The sequence below is a fragment of the Oncorhynchus clarkii genome, chromosome 2 (genome assembly GCF_045791955.1).
Source record: "Oncorhynchus clarkii lewisi isolate Uvic-CL-2024 chromosome 2, UVic_Ocla_1.0, whole genome shotgun sequence".
In the NCBI taxonomy this organism is placed as follows: Eukaryota; Metazoa; Chordata; class Actinopteri; order Salmoniformes; family Salmonidae; genus Oncorhynchus; species Oncorhynchus clarkii.
In genome coordinates this window covers 9,211,419-9,236,326 of record NC_092148.1, presented here as the reverse complement: position 1 = coordinate 9,236,326, position 24,908 = coordinate 9,211,419, and the positions used below count along the sequence as shown (strand labels likewise).

General features: G+C 45.1%; 1 protein-coding gene and 2 long non-coding RNA genes across 3 annotated transcripts; 1 reads left to right on the top strand and 2 right to left on the bottom strand.

The window, feature by feature from the left end:
* Positions 1-780: 780 nt before the first annotated feature.
* On the bottom strand, positions 781-3,087 carry LOC139379128 (uncharacterized). The gene is made up of 3 exons (XR_011628370.1): positions 3,045-3,087; positions 2,685-2,796; positions 781-912 (listed from the first exon to the last, which is right to left on the bottom strand). It is a non-coding gene; the product is annotated as an uncharacterized lncRNA (long non-coding RNA).
* Positions 3,088-3,706: 619 nt separating this feature from the next.
* LOC139379122 (uncharacterized) lies at positions 3,707-5,254 on the bottom strand. Its single transcript, XR_011628368.1, has 3 exons — positions 5,162-5,254; positions 4,260-4,290; positions 3,707-3,973 (listed from the first exon to the last, which is right to left on the bottom strand). It is a non-coding gene; the product is annotated as an uncharacterized lncRNA (long non-coding RNA).
* A 3,723-nt stretch (positions 5,255-8,977) lies between these two features.
* On the top strand, positions 8,978-24,858 carry LOC139379115 (otoancorin). The gene is made up of 28 exons (XM_071121946.1): positions 8,978-9,049; positions 9,232-9,344; positions 10,072-10,093; positions 10,296-10,338; positions 10,441-10,621; positions 10,882-10,950; positions 11,864-12,057; positions 12,286-12,626; positions 14,602-14,720; positions 14,867-15,009; positions 15,506-15,614; positions 15,869-16,093; positions 16,421-16,582; positions 17,397-17,537; positions 17,619-17,674; positions 17,815-17,935; positions 19,461-19,579; positions 20,040-20,175; positions 20,668-20,861; positions 20,962-21,052; positions 21,214-21,385; positions 21,518-21,708; positions 21,898-22,050; positions 22,129-22,271; positions 22,343-22,479; positions 22,621-22,718; positions 23,656-23,848; positions 24,403-24,858. Exons 1-28 carry the CDS (start codon positions 8,992-8,994, stop codon positions 24,480-24,482), a joined length of 3,804 nt encoding a protein of 1,267 aa, XP_070978047.1. The 5' UTR covers positions 8,978-8,991; the 3' UTR covers positions 24,483-24,858.
* The last annotated feature ends 50 nt before the right edge of the window (positions 24,859-24,908 follow it).

Genomic DNA, 24,908 nt, shown 5'->3' with positions numbered 1-24,908 from the left:
GTTAAGGGATGGGTAGTCCTGAGGGTTGTCTGTGTCTCTGGTGGTTTGGTCCAAACAGCTTGGTTAAGGGATGGGTAGTCCAAAGGGTTGTCCGTGTCTCTGGTGGTTTGGTCCAAACAGCTTGGTTAAGGGATGGGTAGTCCTGAGGGTTGTCCGTGTCTCTGGTGGTTTGGTCCAAACAGCTTGGTTAAGGGATGGGTAGTCCTGAGGGTTGTCCGTGTCTCTGGTGGTTTGGTCCAAACAGCTTGGTTAAGGGATGGGTAGTCCTGAGGGTTGTCTGTGTCTCTGGTGGTTTGGTCCAAACAGCTTGGTTAAGGGATGGGTAGTCCTGAGGGTTGTCTGTGTCTCTGGTGGTTTGGTCCAAACAGCTTGGTTAAGGGATGGGTAGTCCTGAGGGTTGTCTGTGTCTCTGGTGGTTTGGTCCAAACAGCTTGGTTAAGGGATGGGTAGTCCAAAGGGTTGTCTGTGTCTCTGGTGGTTTGGTCCAAACAGCTTGGTTAAGGGATGGGTAGTCCTGAGGGTTGTCCGTGTCTCTGGTGGTTTGGTCCAAGCAGCTTGGTTAAGGGATGGGTAGTCCTGAGGGTTGTCCGTGTCTCTGGTGGTTTGGTCCAAACAGCTTGGTTAAGGGATGGGTAGTCCTGAGGGTTGTCTGTGTCTCTGGTGGTTTGGTCCAAACAGCTTGGTTAAGGGATGGGTAGTCCTGAGGGTTGTTCCTGTCTCTGGTGGTTTGGTCCAAACAGCTTGGTTAAGGGATGGGTAGTCCTGAGGGTTGTCCGTGTCTCTAGTGGTTTGGTCCAAACAGCTTGGTTAAGGGATGGGTAGTCCTGAGGGTTGTCCGTGTCTCTAGTGGTTTGGTCCAAACAGCTTGGTTAAGGGATGGGTAGTCCTGAGGGCTGTCCCTGTCACTTTCTCCTGCAGAAAAAAAAGAAAGAGAGAGGGAAGAGAGAATGAAAAGGTTGTAGGAAGCAGTATCTAGGAATGTGGTGGTCAGGTCCTCAGTGACATAATCACAGTATTTATGAGATGTCTGTTGGTCAGGTCCTCAGTGACATTATAATCATAAGATACAGTGGGGCAAAAAAGTATTTAGTCAGCCACCAATTGTGCAAGTTCTCCCACTTAAAAAGATGAGAGAGGCCTGTAATTTTCATCATAGGTACACTTCAACTATGACAGACAAAATGAGAAAAAAAAAATCCAGAAAATCACATTGTAGGATTTTTAATGAATTTATTTGCAAATTATGGTGGAAAATAAGTATTTGGTCAATAACATAAGTTTATCTCAATACTTTGTTATATACCCTTTGTTGGCAATGACAGAGGTCAAATGTTTTCTGTAAGTCTTCACAAGGTTTTCACACACTGTTGCTGGTATTTTGGCCCATTCTTCCATGCAGATCTCCTCTAGAGCAGTGATGTTTTGGGGCTGTTGCTGGTCAACATTGACTTTCAACTCACTCCAAAGATTTTCTATGGGGTTGAGATCTGGAGACTGGCTAGGCCACTCCAGGACCTTGAAATGCTTCTTACGAAGCCACTCCTTCGTTGCCCGGGCGGTGTGTTTGGGATCATTGTCATGCTGAAAGACCCAGCCACGTTTCATCTTCAATGCCCTTGCTGATGGAGGTTTTCACTCAAAATTTCACTATACATGGCCCCATTCATTCTTTCCTTTACACGGATCAGTCGTCCTGGTCCCTTTGCAGAAAAACAGCCCCAAAGCATGATGTTTCCACCCCCATGCTTCACAGTAGGTATGGTGTTCTTTGGATGCAACTCAGCATTCTTTGTCCTCCAAACACGACGAGTTGAGTTTTTACCAAAAAGTTATATTTTGGTTTCATCTGACCATATGACATTCTCCCAATCTTCTTCTGGATCATCCAAATGCTCTCTAGCAAACTTCAGACGGGCCTGGACATGTACTGGCTTAAGCAGGGGGACACGTCTGGCACTGCAGGATTTGAGTCCCTGGCGGCGTAGTGTGTTACTGATGGTAGGCTTTGTTACTTTGGTCCCAGCTTTCTGCAGGTCATTCACTAGGTCCCCCCGTGTGGTTCTGGGATTTTTGCTCACCGTTCTTGTGATCGTTTTGACCCCACGGGGTGAGATCTTACGTGGAGCCCCAGATCGAGGGAGATTATCAGTGGTCTTGTATGTCTTCCATTTCCTAATAATTGCTCCCACAGTTGATTTCTTCAAACCAAGCTGCTTACCTTTTGCAGATTCAGTCTTCCCAGCCTGGTGCAGGTCTACAATTTTGTTTCTGGTGTCCTTTGACAGCTCTTTGGTCTTGGCCATAGTGGACTGTTAGAGGTTGTGGACAGGTGTCTTTTATACTGATAACAAGTTCAAACAGGTGCCATTAATACAGGTAACGAGTGGAGGACAGAGGAGCCTCTTAAAGAAGAAGTTACAGGTCTGTGAGAGACAGAAATCTTGCTTGTTTGTATGTGACCAAATACTTATTTTCCACCATAATTTGCAAATAAATTCATTAAAAATCCTACAATGTGATTTTCTGGATTTAGTTTTCTAATTTTGTCTGTCATAGTTGAAGTGTACCTATGATGAAAATTACAGGCCTCTCTCATCTTTTTAAGTGGGAGAACATGCACAATTGGTGGCTGACTAAATACTTTTTTGCCCCACTGTATATCGTTACAGTCAGAACACACTCACCCTTATACGACATGGTTTCTATTTATTTTGCGCTTTTTGATACACCAGTAAGCAATGCCAATGCCAATGACGACCAGGACAAGGATCAGTAAACACCACCACAGTTCACCCCCTTAAGAACAACAGATAAAGGAACACAAAATGATGGAATAAGTATGTATCATATTACATTTGGAGGACTAATTAGCAGACTAATGAGGAGGAATCATAAAGCATGAAGCATTAATCAAATCAACGGATGAATACAATTACAAAAGGGAGACGGTAACAGTTGCAAAGCCACTGAGGAGTAGATTCGTCTGTCAGAGGGAAATTGTCAGTGTTGAGCAGCATTGCTGCGCTGGGTATTTCTGCACTCACCAGGATGTCCGTTTTGACCACCAGCTCCAGTGAAGTCTGGACCTGTCACCAAGACAAACAACTCAGAACAGCCAGACTTGTTTTCACTGAACTATATACAGAACAATTAAGGCTCGCTGTCAAAGTTAGGATGGGATTCAATCCAATTGCGAATTTGGACAATGTGCCATTTTATGGTAATTTTCAATTCATCCCCCATGATTGTGGTCTCCGTGAACACAGGAACAATGCATTTAGAACATGTATTGTGGGCAAAGCTCAATCAGACTGACTCCTGACCTTCGTGTTCAACTCAGCAAGGGACACTGCATAAAAGTGCTGTGTAAAATTACCATAAGATTCTCTACAGCCAGTTTGTGAAAATAATACAGAATGTTTGAATCAATGACTCACCATTCACAGTAGTTGACGCGATGCCAACGACAGGGCAATCTGAAATAGCAGAACAGGGTTGATTAGCCTAAATGCAACAACTGACAGACAGATCACATACATTATAGAAATGAGTTTTTGGTTTGGTTAACAGAGTTCTCATGCTCTATAATAAAGCCTACTTCCTATAGCCCCCTGGGATTATTGACACCCAGGACCATCGATTTATTCACTCTACCCACTAGCATTTCTTCCACATTGTACTATCTTGGGCCTTCAGAGACACTCACTGGTTTGTTTATAGTTGGTAACGGCAGTGCTATTGGCCTCCAGGGCAGGCTGGAGACTCTCTGACACACTTCTGCACAAAGCATAAGAATAATTATCCTGGAGACACATGGTGCACTTCCCAGATGGAGGATAGGGAGTGGAGGTGCATTTCTGGAAAGGGCCTGGCACCAGCAGATTCTTGTTCAGATCACCATTAAGATCATAAAATATGGCCACCTCTGGGCATTTTGTGTGATAACACTGGAAACACACGTCCTTCATTGCAACTGAGAGAGAGAGAGAGAGAGAGAGAGAGAGATGTATTCACACAAACAGGCAGAGGAGGATTACACTGGATTACACAGACAACTCATCACAATGACCATCCAGTGGAATAGAGACAAAGAATTACCAGTACCATGTTAACTTTGGTGTTAATCTTGGGTTGAAATAATTTATAGTGTGAATATATGTATAGATCATTCAATGTAAAGATCATTCTATAGCTGGGGGTGACATTTTTCTCATGTGAGGCATTAATACTGATGAATGATAGTGTGTTGACATACCTACCTTTTTCGAATCCTGATGTTTTGAAACCAACCTGTGAAATAATGTACCAGGAATATTATTCTAACTCAAACACTACAAATTCCAGCAATCATTTGTCATCCCATCTCTTCAAGTATGAGTTTAAGGACATTCTTAATTTAAGAAATTCCTAACAGGAAAGAAGACATAAAGCTTGTTCTTCCTGTTTTTACTGAACTTTTGGTAAAATAATAGAATAATAGAATAATTCCAGTCTGTCAGAGTAGCAAGGAAGACAACAAACTGCATAACGGTCTCTCAGTGTGTTGGCAACGTGGGATCTGGAGCCTCTACCGTACGGGAATAGGTGGTTTCGAAGCATTCCTTTCCCAATCCGCAGGTTGGCATTTATTGTCATGAATCTTACCCTGGAGGCAGCTCTGCAGAGTGATCACTAGCTGGCACAGCCACAAAGTCATAAAATCGGATTTGAAAACCTAACCTTAACCACACTGCTAACCCTAATGTAACGTTAAATGAAGACCAAAAAGCAAGAAAAAAATGTTGACATTGCAGCTGACACGGTTAGAGGACATGTCTCAGTTCTGCCTCCAGGGCAAGATTCATGACAAACGTCAACCTGCTCCCTATCTGGGCGCGTAGCTTCTGAAACTCCGACAGGGTTATAGAGATGGGTCCGAAAATCGTCTGGCCAAAAACAATCTAGGGGCTATCAGAACAGTAGGATATATCCAAATAAATAGGCTATATAGGCTAAATATGGCTCTGATATTTCGGTTATATTCCATACAAAAAAAGATGCTATAGCCTACAACCGTACCTTGACGTGTGATGCAATTCCATATCAAAGACTAGGAACGTCATGAAAGCGGAATTATACGTTCCACAACTCAACCGACAGGCTACAATGAAAATAAACTTACGTGGTGGGTGTATCCTTTGGTACCGTGCCCGGTATGTGCTCTAGTCCCACTGCTATCTACCGACGCGTGCAGTCCTATACCCTCTCCGCCTCTAGTCTACTTCAAATTTGACACGCGCATACCACTCCACTTGCTGGAGGGATGGCGTTCCTCCGGCTGTTCCTCCTGAGAGTCTGGAAAGTTCTCGTCTGCGCATCTCGAAGTGCATTTCGGCCAATTTCTGTCAATAATATTTCTAAATAAAATTAAAATAGAGCAGTCACTGTTTACCAGAGGATGTTATGTAGCATTTTAAATTGTCATGTGTAAAACGTTAAAAGAACAGTGCTGCACTTGGTTGAGAGCTCACTGTAGAACACATGGGCTCAGCCACATAGCAGGCTGGTTTATCACTAGGGTCAGTCTATAGGCTTACCTTATCTATAGGGGTCAGTCTGTAGGCTTACCTTATCTATAGGGGTCAGTCTGTAGGCTTACCTTATTTATAGGGGTCAGTCTGTAGGCTTACCTTATCTATAGGGGTCAGTCTGTAGGCTTACCTTATCTATAGGGGGTCAGTCTGTAGGCTTACCTTATCTATAGGGGTCAGTCTGTAGGCTTACCTTATCTATAGGGGTCAGTCTGTAGGCTTACCTTATCTATAGGGGTCAGTCTGTAGGCTTACCTTATCTATAGGGGTCAGTCTGTAGGCTTACCTTATCTATAAATAACCTCTAACACCAAACATGTGTACATATATATATATATATATATATATATATATATATATATATATATATATATATATATATATATATATATAGCCTACTCCTACTCAAGCTGGTCCATGATTCGTTTCAGCCAGTGTTCGTTTGCGTATCACACGTGCTTTATTTGCGCGGATCACGGTATCTATCGCTCCACGATCTGGATCATAACCGGACATGCGAAAGCGCGGTAGCTGCATAGGTGTTTTTAGCTTTCTTGATTCTGCTGCCACCCTCTGGTCATTTGAAAAATAAACAGATGTCTTGGCTCTGGCTCTGCGTGCAGGTGGTGGTTTGCCCCGTAACACCATTTCTCTTTAGAATGCACCCCTTATTTAGCTACATTGGATGGATACTCAACTATTGTTGTTCATGTTCAGAAGCATGCCACTGCACCATGCATGTACCTTGGTAGCCTTTCTGTTTCTGCTTTAGCCAGCAACCCCTCATGCATGACAATGCCAAATAAGTCTTTAAAGCAGGAACAAGCTCGGGCTTGTATGAGACACACACACACAGAGCGTATGCACCTGGTCTGACAACTGTACTGCTACATGTACTGTTCCTTTTCCTAATGAGTGTCATCATTACTGCTAATTAGAGATGAATCCTGGGGGATTGCAGTGAGCTGGCTTGTTGTTTATCAGGCAGCCTGCTCCATGGGGAGGGTAGGCCACTGTATCTGCTGCTAGGTTTAGGAACAGAAGCTTACAACTGGCCTCTCTGTGTGGTAACCTACAGTACCATAGTCTGCTGTGTGTGTAGCCGTATGTAACTGTGAGGTAGGGAAAGTACTATTGGTGTGTCAATGTTGTTGGTACACCTAATGTCCAGTCATGATGATTATATTTATGGGATCCTGAGTGGCTCAGAGGTCTAAGGCAGTGCATCCCAGTGCAAGAGGCGTCACTGTAGTCCCTGGTTTGAATCCAGGCTGCATCACACCTGGCTGTCCCATAGGGCGGTGCACAATTGGCCCATCATCGTCCAGGTTTGGCCGGAGTGTGCCGTCATTGTAAATAAGAATTTGTTCTTAACTGACATGCCTAGTTAAATAACAGTTACATTTAAATGTACTCATGTTGGAGTAGGTACAAGTTGAAACTAATCACTTGTTTAGGGTTTGATGTTTTCATGTTAATGTGTATTTGAAAGTTCACCTGTGTTTGAGTCAGTTGAAAAGATTACGTAAAAGAGATTTTAAGCCTTTTTCCAAGACACAAAACATTTATTCTCTGAGAATGTATTTCTCTCTGATATAGTATGATAATGATTGTCTTTGACATAAAATGACTGTGAACTAAGGCCTGATTACTGTAACATGGCCAACATATCATTCCCACACACAATACTCGGGCTTGTATGAGACACACACACACAGAGCGTATGCACCTGGTCTGACACCTGTACAGGTAACCTCCCATGAGGGAGGGAGGGAGGGAGAGAGAGAAGGAGGGAGGGAGGGAGAGAGGACACATACACTCTTCTCCTGCTGAACATACTGCTGTTACATATTCTACTCCACATCCAACAAGAAAACACCATTCAGTAAGTACATTTATCTTTGGTTTGGTTGTGGTTAGAACTGTGTTGGTTGTGGCCTCCATAATGGTTAGAACTGTGTTGGTTGTGGCCTCCATAATGGTTAGAACTGTGTTGGTTGTGGCCTCCATAATGGTTAGAACTGTGTTGGTTGTGACCTCCATAATGGTTAGAACTGTGTTGGTTGTGACCTCCATAATGGTTAGAACTGTGTTGGTTGTGGCCTCCATAATGGTTAGAACTGTGTTGGTTGTGGCCTCCATAATGGTTAGAACTGTGTTGGTTGTGACCTCCATAATGGTTAGAACTGTGTTGGTTGTGACCTCCATAATGGTTAGAACTGTGTTGGTTGTGGCCTCCATAATGGTAAGAACTGTGTTGGTTGTGTCCTCCATAATGGTTAGAACTGTGTTGGTTGTGGCCTCCATAATGGTTAGAACTGTGTTGGTTGTGTCCTCCATAATGGTTAGAACTGTGTTGGTTGTGGCCTCCATAATGGTTAGAATTGTGTTGGTTGTGCCCTCGATAATGGTTAGAACTGTGTAGGTTGTGCGTTGTTGCTCTGTCAATTGCATCATTATCTAATAAGGATTGACAGTGTGTTGTTTTTTAAATGTTGAAGTAAGCAATTATCTGTCTCACAGAAGAAGTATATTTATAATACTTTAAAAAAGCCACCATTTTCAATCTATGAATAGTTAATCTATGAGAAATGCATCACTAATGTGCAAGGCCAGAGTATTAAAAATGGACTAATGAACTAATTCAAATGAATAAGATATTCAGAATAGACAGGACTGTATTTAGAGGAGACAGTCTCAGGAATTTGTAACCAATGTATATTCATATAGTGAAATAATTATGCGATTGGTAATTATGACCATAAACCCCAGAATCACCACGCTCAGACAGGCAGATTGCATGACACACCTCAAGGCCAAACCCAAATGAGAAGTCAAATCTTCGGAAGCCATGCAAATGACTTAGAGAGGAAAATCTTTTACAGAAGCGATGAAAGGAAAGTAGTGGAAATGGAAAGAGAGGAGGAGAGAAAGAGAGAGAGAGAGAGAGAGAGGAGGAAAAGAGTACTGTAGAAAGGCAAATATAACCAAGAGAAAGATCGAGAGATGGAGAAAGAGCATGACATAACATATCAATTAAAATGCATGTTTTTCTCAGCATGTTCTCCTTCACCCCCAGTGGGCTTACTCCATGGGGCAGGTAACTAGGTGGATAACTAGGGCGGTAGCTAGGCAGCTGTGAGCTCTCAGCCCCAGAGGAGGAAGCCTTAAAGAATATACCCTAGTATCCCTGAGACCTGGCTCACATGGAGACACGTTATCCAACTGACATTTTTACGACAGTAAAAGTTGTCTTTTACTGAGAACAAAGGGATGCACGATAGATAGAAACAATATTAGAATTACGTTTAGGAAATTAGAATGGGAAATTAGAATGATTCCACGTTTAGAATTGATGTTTACAAAGGCTGACATCACCTCTCTCCTCCTCCTCTTTAAAGCAGAGTTGGACAATTCCACCATGGCTTCACCAGGGGAGAAGACTCTCCTCCTCCTCTTCCTAGTCCATGCAGTCTCAGGTAAGCAGTAAACGCACCAGGCCTAACCCTCTTCCATTTTGCAACAGTGGATCATTCCTAAATTACAGTTAGATCCAAACGGGAAACAAGTGTAGCATACACACGTAACATGTTGACAGTTTGGAGACGTGTGCGTGTCCGTGCTCATGTGTGTGTCTGTGTATGCAATATGCCCCTCTCAGCCCTCTACCCAGATACAATGTCACCGATGTCTCCCATGATGCTTGACCCTGACCCCTCGACCCCAGGCTTCCCATCTCCGCCCGCTCGCTTCCAAGACATGGCCAAGAAACTGGTAATCAATCAAACAACCAGTCAATCAATCAACCAATCAATCAATAGTCTATCGCCTGCCTTAACTGACCACCTCTGGGTGATGTTACAACAGTACTGATTAGTACACACACCTCTGGGTGATGTTACTACAGTACTGATCAGTACACACACCTCTGGGTGATGTTACTATAGTACTGATCAAACACACACCTCTGGGTGATGTTACTACAGTACTGATCAAACACACACCTCTGGGTGATGTTACTACTGTACTGATCAGTACACACACCTCTGGGTGGTGTTACTACAGTACTGATCAATACACACACCTCTGGGTGATGTTACTATAGTACTGATCAGTACACACACCTCTGGGTGATGTTACTGCAATACTGATCAGTACACACACCTCTGGGCGATGTTACTACAGTACTGATCAAACACACACCTCTGGGTGATGTTTCTACAGTACTGATCACAGTTGGCCTATGTTGATGTTACAGTTACACCATCCCCAGCTGTAGTTTAAGCCCTACACAGACTCCTTCACCTGCTATGTGTATTGTGACTCCCTCGTTGGCTGACTGGCGAGGCTGTCTCACACCTCACTGTAAAGGGGTATGACATTATACCTCAGTTTGTACTGTAGGTTACATGTAGATAATCAACGAAGACACCACAGGTAGAAAGACATCAGTAAAAGTAACAGTTCCGTAGTTTATGCTGGTGTCCCTCTGTCCCCACAGATGATGAGATGCCTGCAAATGGGTGAGGACACAGCACATACCTCCTCTAACCTAGTAAACACAGAGGGTGTAACTAATGTATCGTTGTAATAATATTGCTTATGAACAACATGCTAGAAACAGCACCACATTATTGTTGCATACATTAAAACAGTTTGATAATGCGTATTACATCATCTTGTTTTTTCCTGTGTGTTTCTTAATGCATGGTTGCTATGCTACAGGACACCTGTTACCCATGACGATGGACAACCCCTTTAATAACAGGTAAGGTGACCCATGTGTGTGTGTGTGTGCAAATTAATGGATCTACAAGTTAGCCCCCCCTCTCGCTCTCTCTCACGCTCTTTCTCTTTCTCTCTCTATCAGTGGGGTGCAAATGGAAGACAGCATGTCTCGTCCCAACCCTCTCTCCCACTTCCACTCTCTCCTCACCTCCCTCTCTGCTGAGGAAACAGATACCTACTCAGACACAGACATGGACTCCGCTTCCCGCTTCTATTTCCAGCCCAATAGCACCATGAAATACCCTGACTCTGACCGTGAATGGGTACCTCAACATTCATCTTCATTTACATAGCTAGATATATTCAAAATATGCAAATACACTGACAGTACTCTAGTTATACACCAGGAGTGTTGCAAACAATTATTTACATAATGGGGATTGTATCCACTTTAGACACAAAGGCCATATTTGGTCTTGTTTTATGTAAAGTTTTACAGTGGTTTTTATAACCTGTTTATTAAACTAAAAGGCATAAGATAATGACATTTTTAAAAGATGTTCCTCTATCTCTCTCTTTCTAGAACGTGACAGAGAGGTTGTGGAACTGTTCCAGTCTACCAAGCTTCATTGAGCACATGAGGAACTCTTCGGTCAGTGTCACTCAAGCCCTCAGCCAATTACAAGCTGTTTTTCAACAATACTGCATCTTCAGCCCTCCCACTAGTCGTGGTTCCTGCTCCCGCTCCCCCTCCCTGGCGCTCTGTTACCATCATTAATACTGCATCTTCAGCCCTCCCACTAGTCGTGGTTCCTGCTCCCGCTCCCCCTCCCTGGCGCTCTGTTACCATCATTAATACTGCATCTTCAGCCCTCCACTAGTCGTGGTTCCTGCTCCCGCTCCCCCTCCCTGGCGCTCTGTTACCATCATTAATACTGCATCTTCAGCCCTCCCACTAGTCGTGGTTCCTGCTCCCGCTCCCCCTCCCTGGCGCTCTGTTACCATCATTAATACTGCATCTTCAGCCCTCCCACTAGTCGTGGTTCCTGCTCCCGCTCCCCCTCCCTGGCGCTCTGTTACCATCATTAATACTGCATCTTCAGCCCTCCCACTAGTCGTGGTTCCTGCTCCCGCTCCCCCTCCCTGGCGCTCTGTTACCATCATTAATACTGCATCTTCAGCCCCCCCACTAGTCGTGGTTCCTGCTCCCGCTCCCCCTCCCTGGCGCTCGAGGGCGTCAGGCTACCCGTCATTATACGCAGCTGTTACCATCATTACATGCAGCTGTGCTCACTGGACTCCCTCACTGTGTTGATTGTCCCTGCATATATGTCTGCTCCGTGTTGTTCCCTGTAGTAGCATTGTTTGTCGTGTCATATCTATGTCCAGACGCTGTTCTTGTTCCACTGTGTGTCCGTCTATATTAAATGGTTCACTTCCTGTACCTGCTTCTCGTCTCCTGCGTTGGGCGTGACAGGTTTAGCCCTAGCATGAGATTATAACCTGGCTTCAACAATGCTCCTGTTTTACTTCCCAAACGCAACATCTTTCTTTCTCTCTCTCAGGCTGGTCCCCAGTGTTTCCTGAGAGCGTTCATCGCCCCCCTCTCTTGGGTTGCCCTGATGATGAAGGGTGGAGACGACATGGAACCAGAAGATTATGGGAGGCTGGTGTGGGCCGCTAAACCCCTCCTACAGAACATGCCCCCACCCCAGATGACCCTGCCTCCCTGGATACAGAACCCCCACCTGGAAGAGATGTGTGTGTGTGTGTGTGTGTGTGTGTGTGTGTGTGTCTATGTGTGTGTGTGTGTGTGTGTGTGTGTGTGTGTGTGTGTGTGTGTGTGTGTGTGTGTGTGTGTGTGTGTGTGTGTGTGTGTGTGTGTGTGTGTGTGTGTGTGTGTGTGTGTGTGTGTGTGTGTGTGTGTGTGTGTGTGTGTGTGTCTCTGTGTGTGTGTGTGTGTGGTAACAGTATGGTCTGGTTCCAGGATGAAGATGCTGGGAGAGGTGTTTGGGTCTCTCTCTGAGGAGCAGCGTGTTCAGATCAGAGAGTGGGCCAAGGAACGGGTGGCCCAGAACAACTACAACTGTAGCCACACTGCTGCAGCCTGGCGCCCCAGACCCATACCAGAACAGAAACCAGGACAGACACACAGACCAGAACAGGAACCAGGACAGACGCACAGACCAGAACAGGAACCAGGACAGACACACAGACCAGAACAGAAACCAGGACAGACACACAGACCAGAACAGGAGCCAAGACAGACACTCAGACCAGAAGTAGGACAGAACTGGCCTGCTAGACCACCACAGCCTGATATGACAGGTGAGAACCACCTCTGCAGAGATAGAATACGTTACATTATTCATTATTATAATTAAACGAAATACTGATATAAATATGTTTAGTTGAGATTTTAGATGTTACAGCAACCTTTGATTTTTCAAGCTCTTAGAAACAGTCTTGTTTTGTATCTTTGATTTATCAAGCTCTTAGAAAAAGTCTTGTTTTGTATCTTTGATTTATCAAGCTCTTAGAAACAGTCTTGTTTTGTATCTTTGATTGATCAAGCTCTTGTTTTGTACCTTATGACCCAAATACTAATGATCAATCTCTTCAAGTCAAACCGGAGAAAGAGAAAGAGAAATAGGATGAGAGGACCCAAATCAAGAGGGGGAGAGAGGAAAGGAAAGAGGAGTAGAATGAGAACGAGAAGAAACCATTGAAAGGTGGGAAACCCAAAGGAAAACCAAATGGAAAGAAATTATGAGAAATACAGGAAACAAGCTTGGAAGGAGAGGAGAAGAGAAGGGAGGAAGGAGAGAAGGATACAAGCTGGAAAGGAGAGGAGAAGAGAAGGGAGGAAGGAGAGAAGGATACAAGCTGGAAAGGAGAGGAGAAGAGAAGGGAGGAAGGAGAGAAAGATACAAGCTGGAAAGGAGAGAAGCAGGGAGGAAGGAGAGAAAGATACAAGCTGGAAAGGAGAGGAGAAGAGAAGGGAGGAAGGAGAGAAGGATACAAGCTGGAAAGGAGAGAAGCAGGGAGGAAGGAGAGAAGGATACAAGCTGGAAAGGAGAGGAGAAGGGAAGGGAGGAAGGAGAGAAGGAGAGAAAGATACAAGCTGGAAAGGAGAGATGCAGGGAGGAAGGAGAGAAGGATACAAGCTGGAAATGAGAGGAGAAGAGAAGGGAGGAAGGAGAGAAGGATACAAGCTGGAAAGGAGAGGAGAAGAGAAGGGAGGAAGGAGAGAAGGATACAAGCTGGAAAGGAGAGAAGAAGAGAAGGGAGGAAGGAGAGAAGGATACAAGCTGGAAAGGAGAGGAGAAGAGAAGGGAGGAAGGAGAGAAAGATACAAGCTGGAAAGGAGAGAAGAAGAGAAGGGAGGAAGGAGAGAAAGATACAAGCTGGAAAGGAGAGGAGAAGAGAAGGGAGGAAGGAGAGAAAGATACAAGCTGGAAAGGAGAGGAGAAGAGAAGGGAGGAAGGAGAGAAGGAGAGAAGGATACAAGCTGGAAAGGAGAGATGCGGGGAGGAAGGAGAGAAGGATACAAGCTGGAAAGGAGAGGAGAAGAGAAGGGAGGAAGGAGAGAAGGATACAAGCTGGAAAGGAGAGGAGAAGAGAAGGGAGGAAGGAGAGAAGGATACAAGCTGGAAAGGAGAGAAGAAGAGAAGGGAGGAAGGAGAGAAGTATACAAGCTGGAAAGGAGAGGAGAAGAGAAGGGAGGAAGGAGAGAAAGATACAAGCTGGAAAGGAGAAGACCGAAGCAGAGTAAAGAAAGGAGGGAGGAAGAGGAGGAAGAGGAGGAGAGGCATGAAAAGGGACATAGATGCGGGAAGTAGGGATGCTGAGAGTGTTGCAGCACCCCCTGAAAAATCACCCCATAACTACTTCCCGCGGCTATGAAAAGGGAGAGTGAGTTATGTCCAAAGGACAGCGGAGAGGTGTGTGTTTATTCGAGACACAACACCTGATTTGCGTGTGTGTCACACAGATCTTCACTCTGCAGTGTGTTTATGTGTTTATTACATCTGCGTGTGTGTTTTCAAGCAATACTGGGCCCTGCCTGTGTGTGTGTGTGTGTGTGTGTGTGTGTGTGTGTGTGTGTGTGTGTGTGTGTGTGTGTGTGTGTGTGTGTGTGTGTGTGTATGTGTGTTTGCGCGCATGTGCGTGTGTCTACTGAAAACAACTCTGGTGACTACAACCACTGTTGTGACATCATGTTTGTGTTCAAGTACTACTCTGCCCTGTATGTGTGTGTGCCAACTGTGTGTGTGTGTTTGCCACCCTCCTCTCTCTCCAGTAATGCCCAGCCCCTGTCCTCCCAGGCTGCTGTGGCTGAAGATGGATGTGATGAAGATGATGGGGCCCTTCCTTCCCGGGCTGCCCATGGACGACATCCAAACCATCCCCAACGACCAGGTCTTTGTTTGTTGTAGTTCTCCCCACTCTGCTTTTTAATGGATCGCATCAAAACTCACTGAGACCCTCAAAACAGATCACAGTCCCCTATTTTACAACTGCTATTTAATCTATCTGTCTTCCCCACTATCTCTCTCTTTCCCTAGCTGTGTCCATTCTTCCATTCGCCCCAGTTCCCTTCCTCCTTCAGAGGGGTGGGGGGGCTCCCTCCTCTTCAGGGCAGAAAGATACTCCAGAAGATCAGAGAGTGTTCCCAGAAGAGAGGGGACTTGGTCCAGAACCTGGACAGGTTTGTACGTGCCTGAGAGAAGGACTGGAGTTGTATCACCTGGACATCACAAGAGGCTGCTGAGGGGAGGACGGCTGATAATAATAGCTAGAATGGAGTGAAAGGTATCAACACATAGATACCATGTGTTTGATGAGTTCAATTCCATTCCATTCATTCCGTTCCAGCCATTACTCTGAGCCCATCCTCCCCAGTCAAGGTGCCACCAACCTCCTGTGCTGGATATGCAATTTACCATTAATTTTGCTAATTGTTGTAGTTTCAGAATTACTTCACTAAACAAAATAGGGATTGACGGTTAGATTATCATTTCCAGATCTACATACATCCTTGAGCATGAGCGAGTGCTTAGTCACAGAAATATGACAAACAAACAAGGGAGGAGAGTTCAGAATAGATGTTGGATGACTTACCAAACACGGTACTGAATAGCCAGTAGGGTATTTTATTTAACTCTGACCTACTGACCTATGACCTCTGACCCTTTCCTATCCAGACTGGGCTCGCTGGCATGTTTCTATGATGACGCCCCAACCCTAAACTCCTCCATGAGCCGGCTCCTCCTCTCTCAACTTGATGACTGTAGCAACTCTGGAGTCAACAAGGTATCCCCCAGTCTCTCTCTCTCTCTCTCTCTCTCTCTCTCTCTCTCTCTCTCTCTCTCTCTCTCTCTCTGTCTCTCTCTCTCTCTCTCTCTCTCTCTCTCTGTCTCTCTCACTCTTTCCAAAGTTGTTGTAGTTTATTGTTTATAACTCAGGAATCACTAAAATTGGGATTTTACAGAGAACAATTATGGGAATAATCTGTGGTGTTTATTTATAACCCTCCTCTTCCTCTCCCCTCCTCCTCTGACTTCCAGCTGAAGAAGAAGCTCGTCAACACTGTGATGTCATCATCTGTGGATGATTCCAGTCCTGAGCTGCTGCGTGCGCTGGGTCCCGGTGTTACGCTGCTTTCCCCTTTCCATCTCTCCCAGTTCTCCCCCGACGCCCTCAAGGACACCCTGATGTCATTGGGGTCAGAGGTGAAGTGGGGTCTGACCCAGGCCAAAACACTGGCCAATAAAATACTGCAGGGGAAGCAGGTGAGAGAGGTTACTCTTATAAATATGCCTTTGTCTCAGTCTACTATTAACAGGCTTCTCAACTGGAATGTTTAGGTGATACTCTTCTATTGTATGAGGGGCCGAGGCAGGAACTAATGGTGAAATAGAGAGCAGCTCTAAAAACTCTCATTTCTATATCTCTTCTCTTCCTTCTTTCCTTCTTTCCTTCTTTCTTTCCTTCCTTCCTTCCTTCCTTCCTTCCTTCCTTCCTTCCTTCCTTCCTTCCTTCCTTCCTTCCTTCCTTCCTTCCTTCCTTCCTTCCTTCCTTCCTCCCTCCCTCCCCCTCTCTCTCTCTCTCTCTCTCAGGAGGTGTCTGGTAAGGAGTTAATGTCTCTGGGTTCAGCTGTGACGGGCGTGGCCTCCTCTGTCCTCAGGAAAGTCAAATCCCAGGGGCTTCTGGGTAATGAGGGTCTGGACATGATGAGTCAAAAGATGACCAGTCTACAGAGAAAAGCATTGTTGGAGGGGGTGAGAGGGGAAGGGAGGGGTGTTGTCTGTAGCTTGTGAGGTGTGGAAACACTTTGTTGCTTTTATGAATTTTGTCTTGTTGCTTTTTGTTCTATGTTGCTCTGTCTGTATGCTACATCTTGCTTGTTCTATGTTGCTCTGTCTGTATGCTACGTACTGCTTGTCCTATGTTGCTCTGTCTGTATGCTACGTCTTGCTTGTCCTATGTTGCTCTGTCTGTATGCTACATCTTGCTTGTCCTATGTTGCTCTGTCTGTATGCTATGTCTTGCTTGTCCTATGTTGCTCTGCGTGTGCTCACCGCTCAATGACTGTCTATAGACAATTGTTTTTAATAACCTGCCCAGGGACTGTGGTCGAAAATTTGCCTGCTGGCTAAAACCGGCACTTTTACTGAAACGTTGATTAATGTGCACTGTCCCTGTAAAAATAAAATAATCTCAACTCTATGTGCACTGTCCCTGTAAAAATAAAATAATCTCAACTCTATGTGCACTGTCCCTGTAAAAATAAAATCAAGTCAAACTCAAAGGGCAAGGGAGGGGTGAAAGGGGAAGGGAGGGGTGAAAGGGGAAGGGAGGGGTGAAAGGGGAAGGGAGGGGTGAAAGGGGAAGGGAGGGGTGAAAGGGGAAGGGAGGGGTGAAAGGGGAATGGAGGGAGAAGTCATAGCAGAAAATGAGATGTGCAGCAAAGATGGTTCAGGTTGATCCTAAAGTTGTGTGTGTGTGTGTGTGTGTGTGTGTGTATGTGTGTGTGTGTGTGTATGTGTGTGTGTGTGTGTGTGTGTGTGTGTGTGTGTGTGTGTGTGTGTGTAGCTGCTTGGGGATGTGAATGCCTCAGAGCTGATCCAGAAAGTCCCTGCCTCTCTGCTGTCCAGCCTATCCCTGACCACCCTGGACAAGGCTAACCTGACCTCCCTCGACCAACTGGAGGGCAAGCAGTGGACACGTGCACAGGTGTGTGTGTGTGTCTTCTGAACGCAACTCTGGGGACTACGGCCACTGGTGTGACATTACACACTGTTCTCTGTCTTGCAGTCGGCCTTTCTGGTCAGAAATATCCTAGGCAAGAAGATGACACTTACAGACATGCGGTGAGAACACACACACACATACAGTTTTTGATGGTACTGATGATGAGGATGATGATGATAAGCAAGGTAGTTGCTCCTGTAAGTCGCTCTGGATAAGAGCATCTGCCTAATGACTACAATGTAAATGATGATGATGACAGGAAGCTGGGCTCGGCGATGCAGGGCGTGGCCTGTGAGATGATTGAAACGGTGGCTGAAAGTGGCGTCATAGAGATGGCCCAAGCTGTGACAGAGACTCCACGCTGGCTCTCTAAGACACAGGTACACACACACACAAGTGATGACTGCAACTCCTACTGTTCTGTATGTAAATCTGTGACAACTGATAGGTTACATTATGAATGGAGTAGCGGTCATAGAATATCATATGAATTAGAGGATGTATAGTATCATACATCTTACCTGGTCGTACAATAGCATACGAATTGGATGATGGAAGTTATTATACATCTTGGAGGACTTATATGTATTTCTCTGAGACCAGGTTGCTTGTTGCGTCGTAACAGCAAAGGAGAATTACGTTTGTGGTTAGGTGAACTAACAACAAAGGTTAGGTGAATTGGGTCAAGTTTAGAATAAGGGTTAGGGAAGGGTTAGCTAATTAAGTGATAATGCCTGATAAAACGGTGTTTGGAGGATATATTGGCACGGGTGTTGTTTGTCTCGGGCAGCAAACTGTGCCAATATATCCTCAAAACAACACCTTCTCTGGCATTATCACTTTTATACGAGTTACCAACATATTCAAATAATGATTGACATGTTTTCATTAACGTTATTTTGATGAATTTATTCATACTATTTCATCCTTCCACAAATCTGTGGTTGCAGCCAGAATAACAGCAAAGTAGCTGCATTTACATTTGTTCAAGCTGTTTTCTAGTGACATTTATTTGGACACATCCATAACAATGAGGTAATGGTGCGCGATTTCGCCTGGCATAGAAAAAATGCTTACTGGTCAGGACTCAGAGGAGCTAGCCAACAACACAGCTAACACGATCACTTCAAACTGAAGCTGGAAAGGCTGCAAACTAGCTGCACTTCGTTTCGTTTGACATTTTTTCAATTTACATTTCTTTCTTTGTATATATCCATGAAAATGATGCCAGCTGATTCATGATTTCGACTGGATGAGAAACGCTGCCTGCCTGTCTCGTCCCGACACGTTCATTACCATGGGACAGCTGGAGTCAAATTTGAATATTGAAACAATGTTGCAAATGTCGGAGAGACAGATGGCAAGGTTTATACAAATCTCCGCTGTTGAAAACTAAACACTGTCTAAAAGAAATGTGAGATAATGTCTAGATGCTTCTTATAGTGGAGATCACGTTTATAAATTGCTTGGCTGGGCTGATGAGACAGTGGATTGTGCAGTCAGATGGAATAGAGTAAATAGGCATTTTAACGTCACAGATTTAGCCAGTGGTCATTTATGGAATAGACACCGGCTGGAATGTGATTTTAACCAATCAGCATTCAGGATTAGACTCACCCGTTGTATAAAAAGCTACAATTGCCCTCGACACGACTCAAACACGCAACCTTTGGATTGTTAGATGGTTGCGGATTACACCCACTCATCCTCTCCGACCAACCTCCCTAAATTAATTTCTGTCTAAAGTAACAAGGCCATTAGTAGATATCATACGTCTTCGAGATGCTCAGAAATACATACAAGTTTGTTTCATATAGCTCTGAGGTCAGGCTGGTTATTACATGCTTAGGGGCCATTGATTTTGAGACACACGTTTATCTCCCGCCCTCTCACTTTGTCTGTCAGGTGTGCTGTACTGCACAGAGTCTGTTTGCAGGTTTGGAGAAAAAGAGAGCAGGCTACTTCAACAACATCACAGACACAGAGCTGGAGGAGATCCCCACCCTGCTGCTGCTTCACCTGCCGTGATTACACACACACACACACACTGGCAGATGTTGCTGTGTTCCAGGGGTTTCAATTAAAATCATCCCCAGCTGTCCAGGGGGCCACACTGACCTATTGTTTTTATGCAAATGTATTTTTTTTTAAGTGTATCCCCTATAAATTCCAGAATTTCCTGATATTAAAAACATACATTAAATAAATATTTTCAATTGTGGGATAATACATTAAGAATCAATCAGCAGGTAATGTCTGTGGGAAAATGGCTATTTTGGGGGTGGGGGGCCCCAACACACTGACACACACTTACACACACATATACTATTTCTCTCTCTCTCTCTCTCTCTCTCTCTCTCTCTCTCTCTCTCTCTCTCTCTCTCTCTCTCTCTCTCTCTCTCCCTCCCTCTCTCTCTCTCCCTCTCTCTCTCTCTCTCTCCCTCCCTCCCTCCCTCCCTCCCTCCCTCCCTCCCTCTCTCTCAGGGCTGAGAAGATAGCCAGTCTACCTGCCTCTGTATGTGCTGTGTTCATGAAGAAGATGAAAGAGGCCAACCTGAGTTCTTTGCCTCTCACCTCTCGCTCTCGCCCCACACTGACCAACAGAGCTCTGAACTGCCTGGTAAACACACAACCCTACATCCCTACATCCCAGTTCAACCCTAATCCTAACCCTCGGTTCATGTCTACATCCCAGTTCAATCCTAATCCTAACCCTCGGTTCATGTCTACATCCCAGTTCAACCCTAATCCTAAACCTCGGTTCATGTCTACATCCCAGTTCAACCCTAATCCTAACCCTCGGTTCATGTCTACATCCCAGTTCAACCCTAATCCTAACCCTCGGTTCAGGTCTACATCCCAGTTCAACCCTAATCCTAACCCTCGGTTCATGTCTACATCCCAGTTCAACCCTAATCCTAAATCTCGGTTCATGTCTACATCCCAGTTCAATCCTAACCCTAATCCTAACCCTAGCTTCATGTCCACAACCTAGTTCAACCTTAACCCTAGCCTCAACCCCAACCCTAACCCTAATCTTTAGTGTAAATCACAAACACACACACACATACTGCAATGAGTGACAGAGCCCGGTGCACCCCTGTGTCCCCAGGGGAGGAACATGTCAAAGTTGTCCAGTGAGGAGGTGTTGAGTCTGGGGTCGCTGCTGTGTGAGCTGGCCCCCTCTCAGATGTCCCTCCTGGCCCCTGAGGTCCTCAACTCCAGCGTGCAGGCCCTGGCCTCCTGCAAACAGATTCCTCCACGCCACTGGAGGGCGCTCTTCCAGCTGCTCAATGATACATATGGGTACGAACAAGCACATCCTCTAACCTTTCTAGATAGAACTGCTACTGCCAAAATAAAATTTGACAAATATACAATTATTATTGTTTCTCTCCTTTGAAAGTGACCCGTCTGATTGGACAGCTGACACCATCAAATCCCTGGGTCCTCTCCTCCTGTTGGATGATTCTGCTGTCCGCTCACTGCGCTTTAAGGTCAGTGGCTCTCTATCACCATGATCTCCCTGACAACCACATATGAAAGGCCCCTAATTAGTCTCTTCCTGATGTTGTCTACACTTGTGCTTCTGTGAATTTCAAAAAATGAAGATAACCTCTGCTCTTTTACTTTCTACCCTGGCTTCTCCCCCCTCTAGTCGTGGCTGAAAGAGACTCTGTCTGACCTGATGGACAGCCTACCCAGCCCTCCGGTCCCTAACCCTCCTCAGGAGTTTAGTAGGGGTCCGGACCTCTCAGCCCTGCGATGGAAACTCTTCTCTCTCTCCACCTCCACATCTGAAGTAATGCCCATGCGCAGGAGGAGAGCAGGTGAGAGAGGAGAAACACACACACCTAAGGTGCAGATAAGAATGTGTGTGGGATTATTTTGAATATGAACATAATAAAGATGTACATTACAATACATTTACCACAACCTCCCTGGACCCTCTCTCTCTCTAGTTCTCCCTCAGGGGGAGGTGGGCCTTACTGTGTCTCTGTTGGAGGAACTGGGCAGAGCCAATGTCTACTGGAGCCCAGCCCAGCTCTCCAAGATGGACGCCGGCACAATCACCGCTGCCGTGGAAACGCTGGGGGAGGTCCTTGATTACAGCGCCGAGCAACTAGTGGTGCTCAGAGAGAAGGCCATCCAGGTAGATTGCCAGGCTCAGGCACAGATCAGTTTACCCTCTTCAAGTCTTGGGGGTTCCGAAACATACCTTAGATCAGTGTCTAAATCTTGGGGCCATTTCACAGAAGTTAGAAGAATCTCAAGTGCAGGGGTGAGGATCTTTTTATGTTCTGCTGTTGAGTGAGCTGTGCTTTACTATATTGTACTACAGGCCTGGGGTCCAGTGTCAGGTTTGAATGAGAGCCAGGTGCTCCAGCTGGGCTGTGTCTCTCAGGGGTTCAACCTCACTGAGCTGGCCAGCCTCCCCTTCTCCTCCCTGGACACTCTGGAGACACTTTCTCGCTGCTCCTGGACACAACCACAGGTACTGTATATATGAACCTTCACACACACACTAACTAAATACTAAACTCTAATGGTGATCATGTCTGGTCCCTGGCAGAGGGAGGCTGTGTGGAGGGGTTTTGTGGAGCGTATTAATGAGACAGTGGGAGAACTGGGAGCTGTGGAGTTGGTAGGACTGGACCAGTTCATCTGTGGTCTGAACACTGAGGAGACTGGTCAACTCAACACTGATGCCTTCAGGTCAGACATGGACAGTGCGTGTGTGTGTGTTCGCGTGAGCTTGTTTTTAAATGTGTTATATATCTCTATAGGGAGGCAGTACAGTCGGTGGGCGAGGTGCAGTGCCCCCTGGCAGTAACAGAGCTTCTGAAGCAGCGTGCCGTGGCTGTGTTTGGAGAAACACAGGGATGGACCGAGGCTCGGGTCAACTCTCTGGGCAACATCATGGGTCAGATACACTCCTCTGTTTCCCTCTTTCTCTCTCTCACACACTATTGCTCTCTCTTATTTTGTGAAATACATTTTAAAATGTAAGCCATTTCTCATCCCTTCTCTCTTTTTCTCTCTGCTTTGTCTCACTTTTCTCCAGCTGGTTTGAGTTTGTCAGAGTTTCTTTCTCTCAGAACCTCTGCCTTCTCATTCCTCAGTCCGACCAGCGTTCCCCTCATCCCCCCAGACCGCCTTTCTGTGAGTACACTCACTCCCTGCCTCCCTCTATCAATTCAATTTCAATTTCAAATTAAGGGTTTTATTGGCATGGGAAACATGTTTACATTGCCAAAGCAAGTAAAATACATAAACAATTGTGAAATAACAATCAAAAATGAACAGTGAACATTACACTTACAAAAATTCCAAAAGAATAAAGACATTTCAAATGTCATATGTCTATATACAGTGTTGTAATGATATGCCAATAGTACAAAAGGTCAAATAAATAAAAAAATATGGGTTGTATTGTTGTTGTTCTTCACTGGTTGCCCTTTTCTCGTGGCAACAGGTCACAAATCTTGCTGCTGTGATGGCACACTGTGGTATTTCACCCAGTAGTTATGGGAGTTTATCAAAATTGGGTTTGTTTTCGAATTCTTTGTGGATCTGTGGGAAATGTGTGTCTCTAGTATGGTCATACATTTGGCTGGTTAGGAAGTGCAACTCAGTTTCCACCTCATTTTGTGGGCAGTGTGCACATAGCCTGTCTTCTCTTGAGAGCCAGGTCTGCCTACGGCAGCCTTTCTCAATAGCAAGGCTATGCTCACCTAATCTGTACCTGTACATAGTCAAAGATTTCCTTAATTTTGGGTAAGTCACGGTGGTCAGGTATTCCATCACTGTGTACTCTCTGTTTAGGGCCAAATAGCATTCAGAGCAGTGCTCTGTTTTTTTGTACATTTTTTCCAATGGAATTATCTTTTTGTTTTCTCATGATTTGGTTGAGTCAAATTGTGTTGCTGTCCTGGGGCTCTGTGGGGTTTGTTTGTGAACAGACCCCCAGAACCAGTTTGCTTAGGGGGCTCTTCTCTATCTCCGCTGTGTTCCACTGAGGTTTTCTAATTACTAGGTTTACGAAGAAAATAGGTGACTTTTGAACCCAGCACTCCATACTCTTCTGACTTCTGATCAGGCACTCTCAACCAGCCAGCTGAAGGCCCTGGGTCCTGACAATGCTGCCATGGTAACCAGTGCACAGTGGGCAGTGCTGGGGGAGGCACAACGGGCCGCTCTTGGCAATGCTCTGGGTGTGGCCTACGACCGAGTGGCCTATGACCGCGCAGAACCGACTACAAACCCACCCAGAAACCTGCCCCAACTCTCAGGTGAGTAGGAGAGAGGGGACTGGGAGGGGAAGAGATGAATGCTGCGTTCATAACAAGTGGGAAACTCAGAAAATACTACTTGTAAAGCGTTTTAGTGCTTTGAACTAGTTGAGAATGCCGATTGGCTAATGGCAAACAAGCTGAGCTCACAGATTGGTTTATTTTACTAGGTAAGACAGTTAAGAACAAATTATTATTTACAATGACGGCCTACCGGAGAACAGTGGGTTCAGGGGCAGAACGACCTTGTCAGCTCGGGGATTCGATCCAGCAACCTTTCGGTTACTGGCCCAACGCTCTAACCAATAGGCTACCTGCCTTATTGACAAGTGGATATTTCCCAGTCATATGCTGGTAATTACAAATTTATGAGATGTTATGAACTCAACGTGAGTGAAAGATGGAGATGGGTAGAGATAAAGGAATGCTCCTGTGGTCAGGTAAGAGAAAAATAAAGAGTTGATTAGACTATGAGGAAGAAACTGAAATGAAGATGAATAGGCAAGAGAGAGAGAGAGGTCAAGTGGTATAATGTATTATTTTTTCTCCACCAGGAGCATCTATGCTGGGAACTCTGGGAGTTGGAGTCTTTATGCAGCCCTTCTTGTTCCTACTGCTGGGGTTTGTCCTGTAGTGAAACTACACATCCAATAGACACGCATGACATATGGAACTACTCATGCATGTGTTGAACAAGAGAGATTGTTGATAATATGGCATATTTTAACACATTTAACAGTAACAAATATAACTTTATATCCTGCTTCTTTAAAAAAAAAAAAACTATTCTAGATTAAGCCAGAGCAGGCCTTGAGCACATCAAAGCAGATACCTGTGACAATGTAAAAGCACTTAAGATATTTTTATTCTATTTGTTGCAATGGTGGGTCTCTTCTAGTAGGACAATGCTGGAACATGTAATGATGTGTGAGTCGGTGTTGGTTGTTTTCTGAGTTGGGATCATAAAACGAGGATTATGGGTGCTAATCCAGTGCTGATAAAATTGGAAGTGGAAGACTAAGTTAATAATAAAGATTATGAACCTACTATCACTTACTCT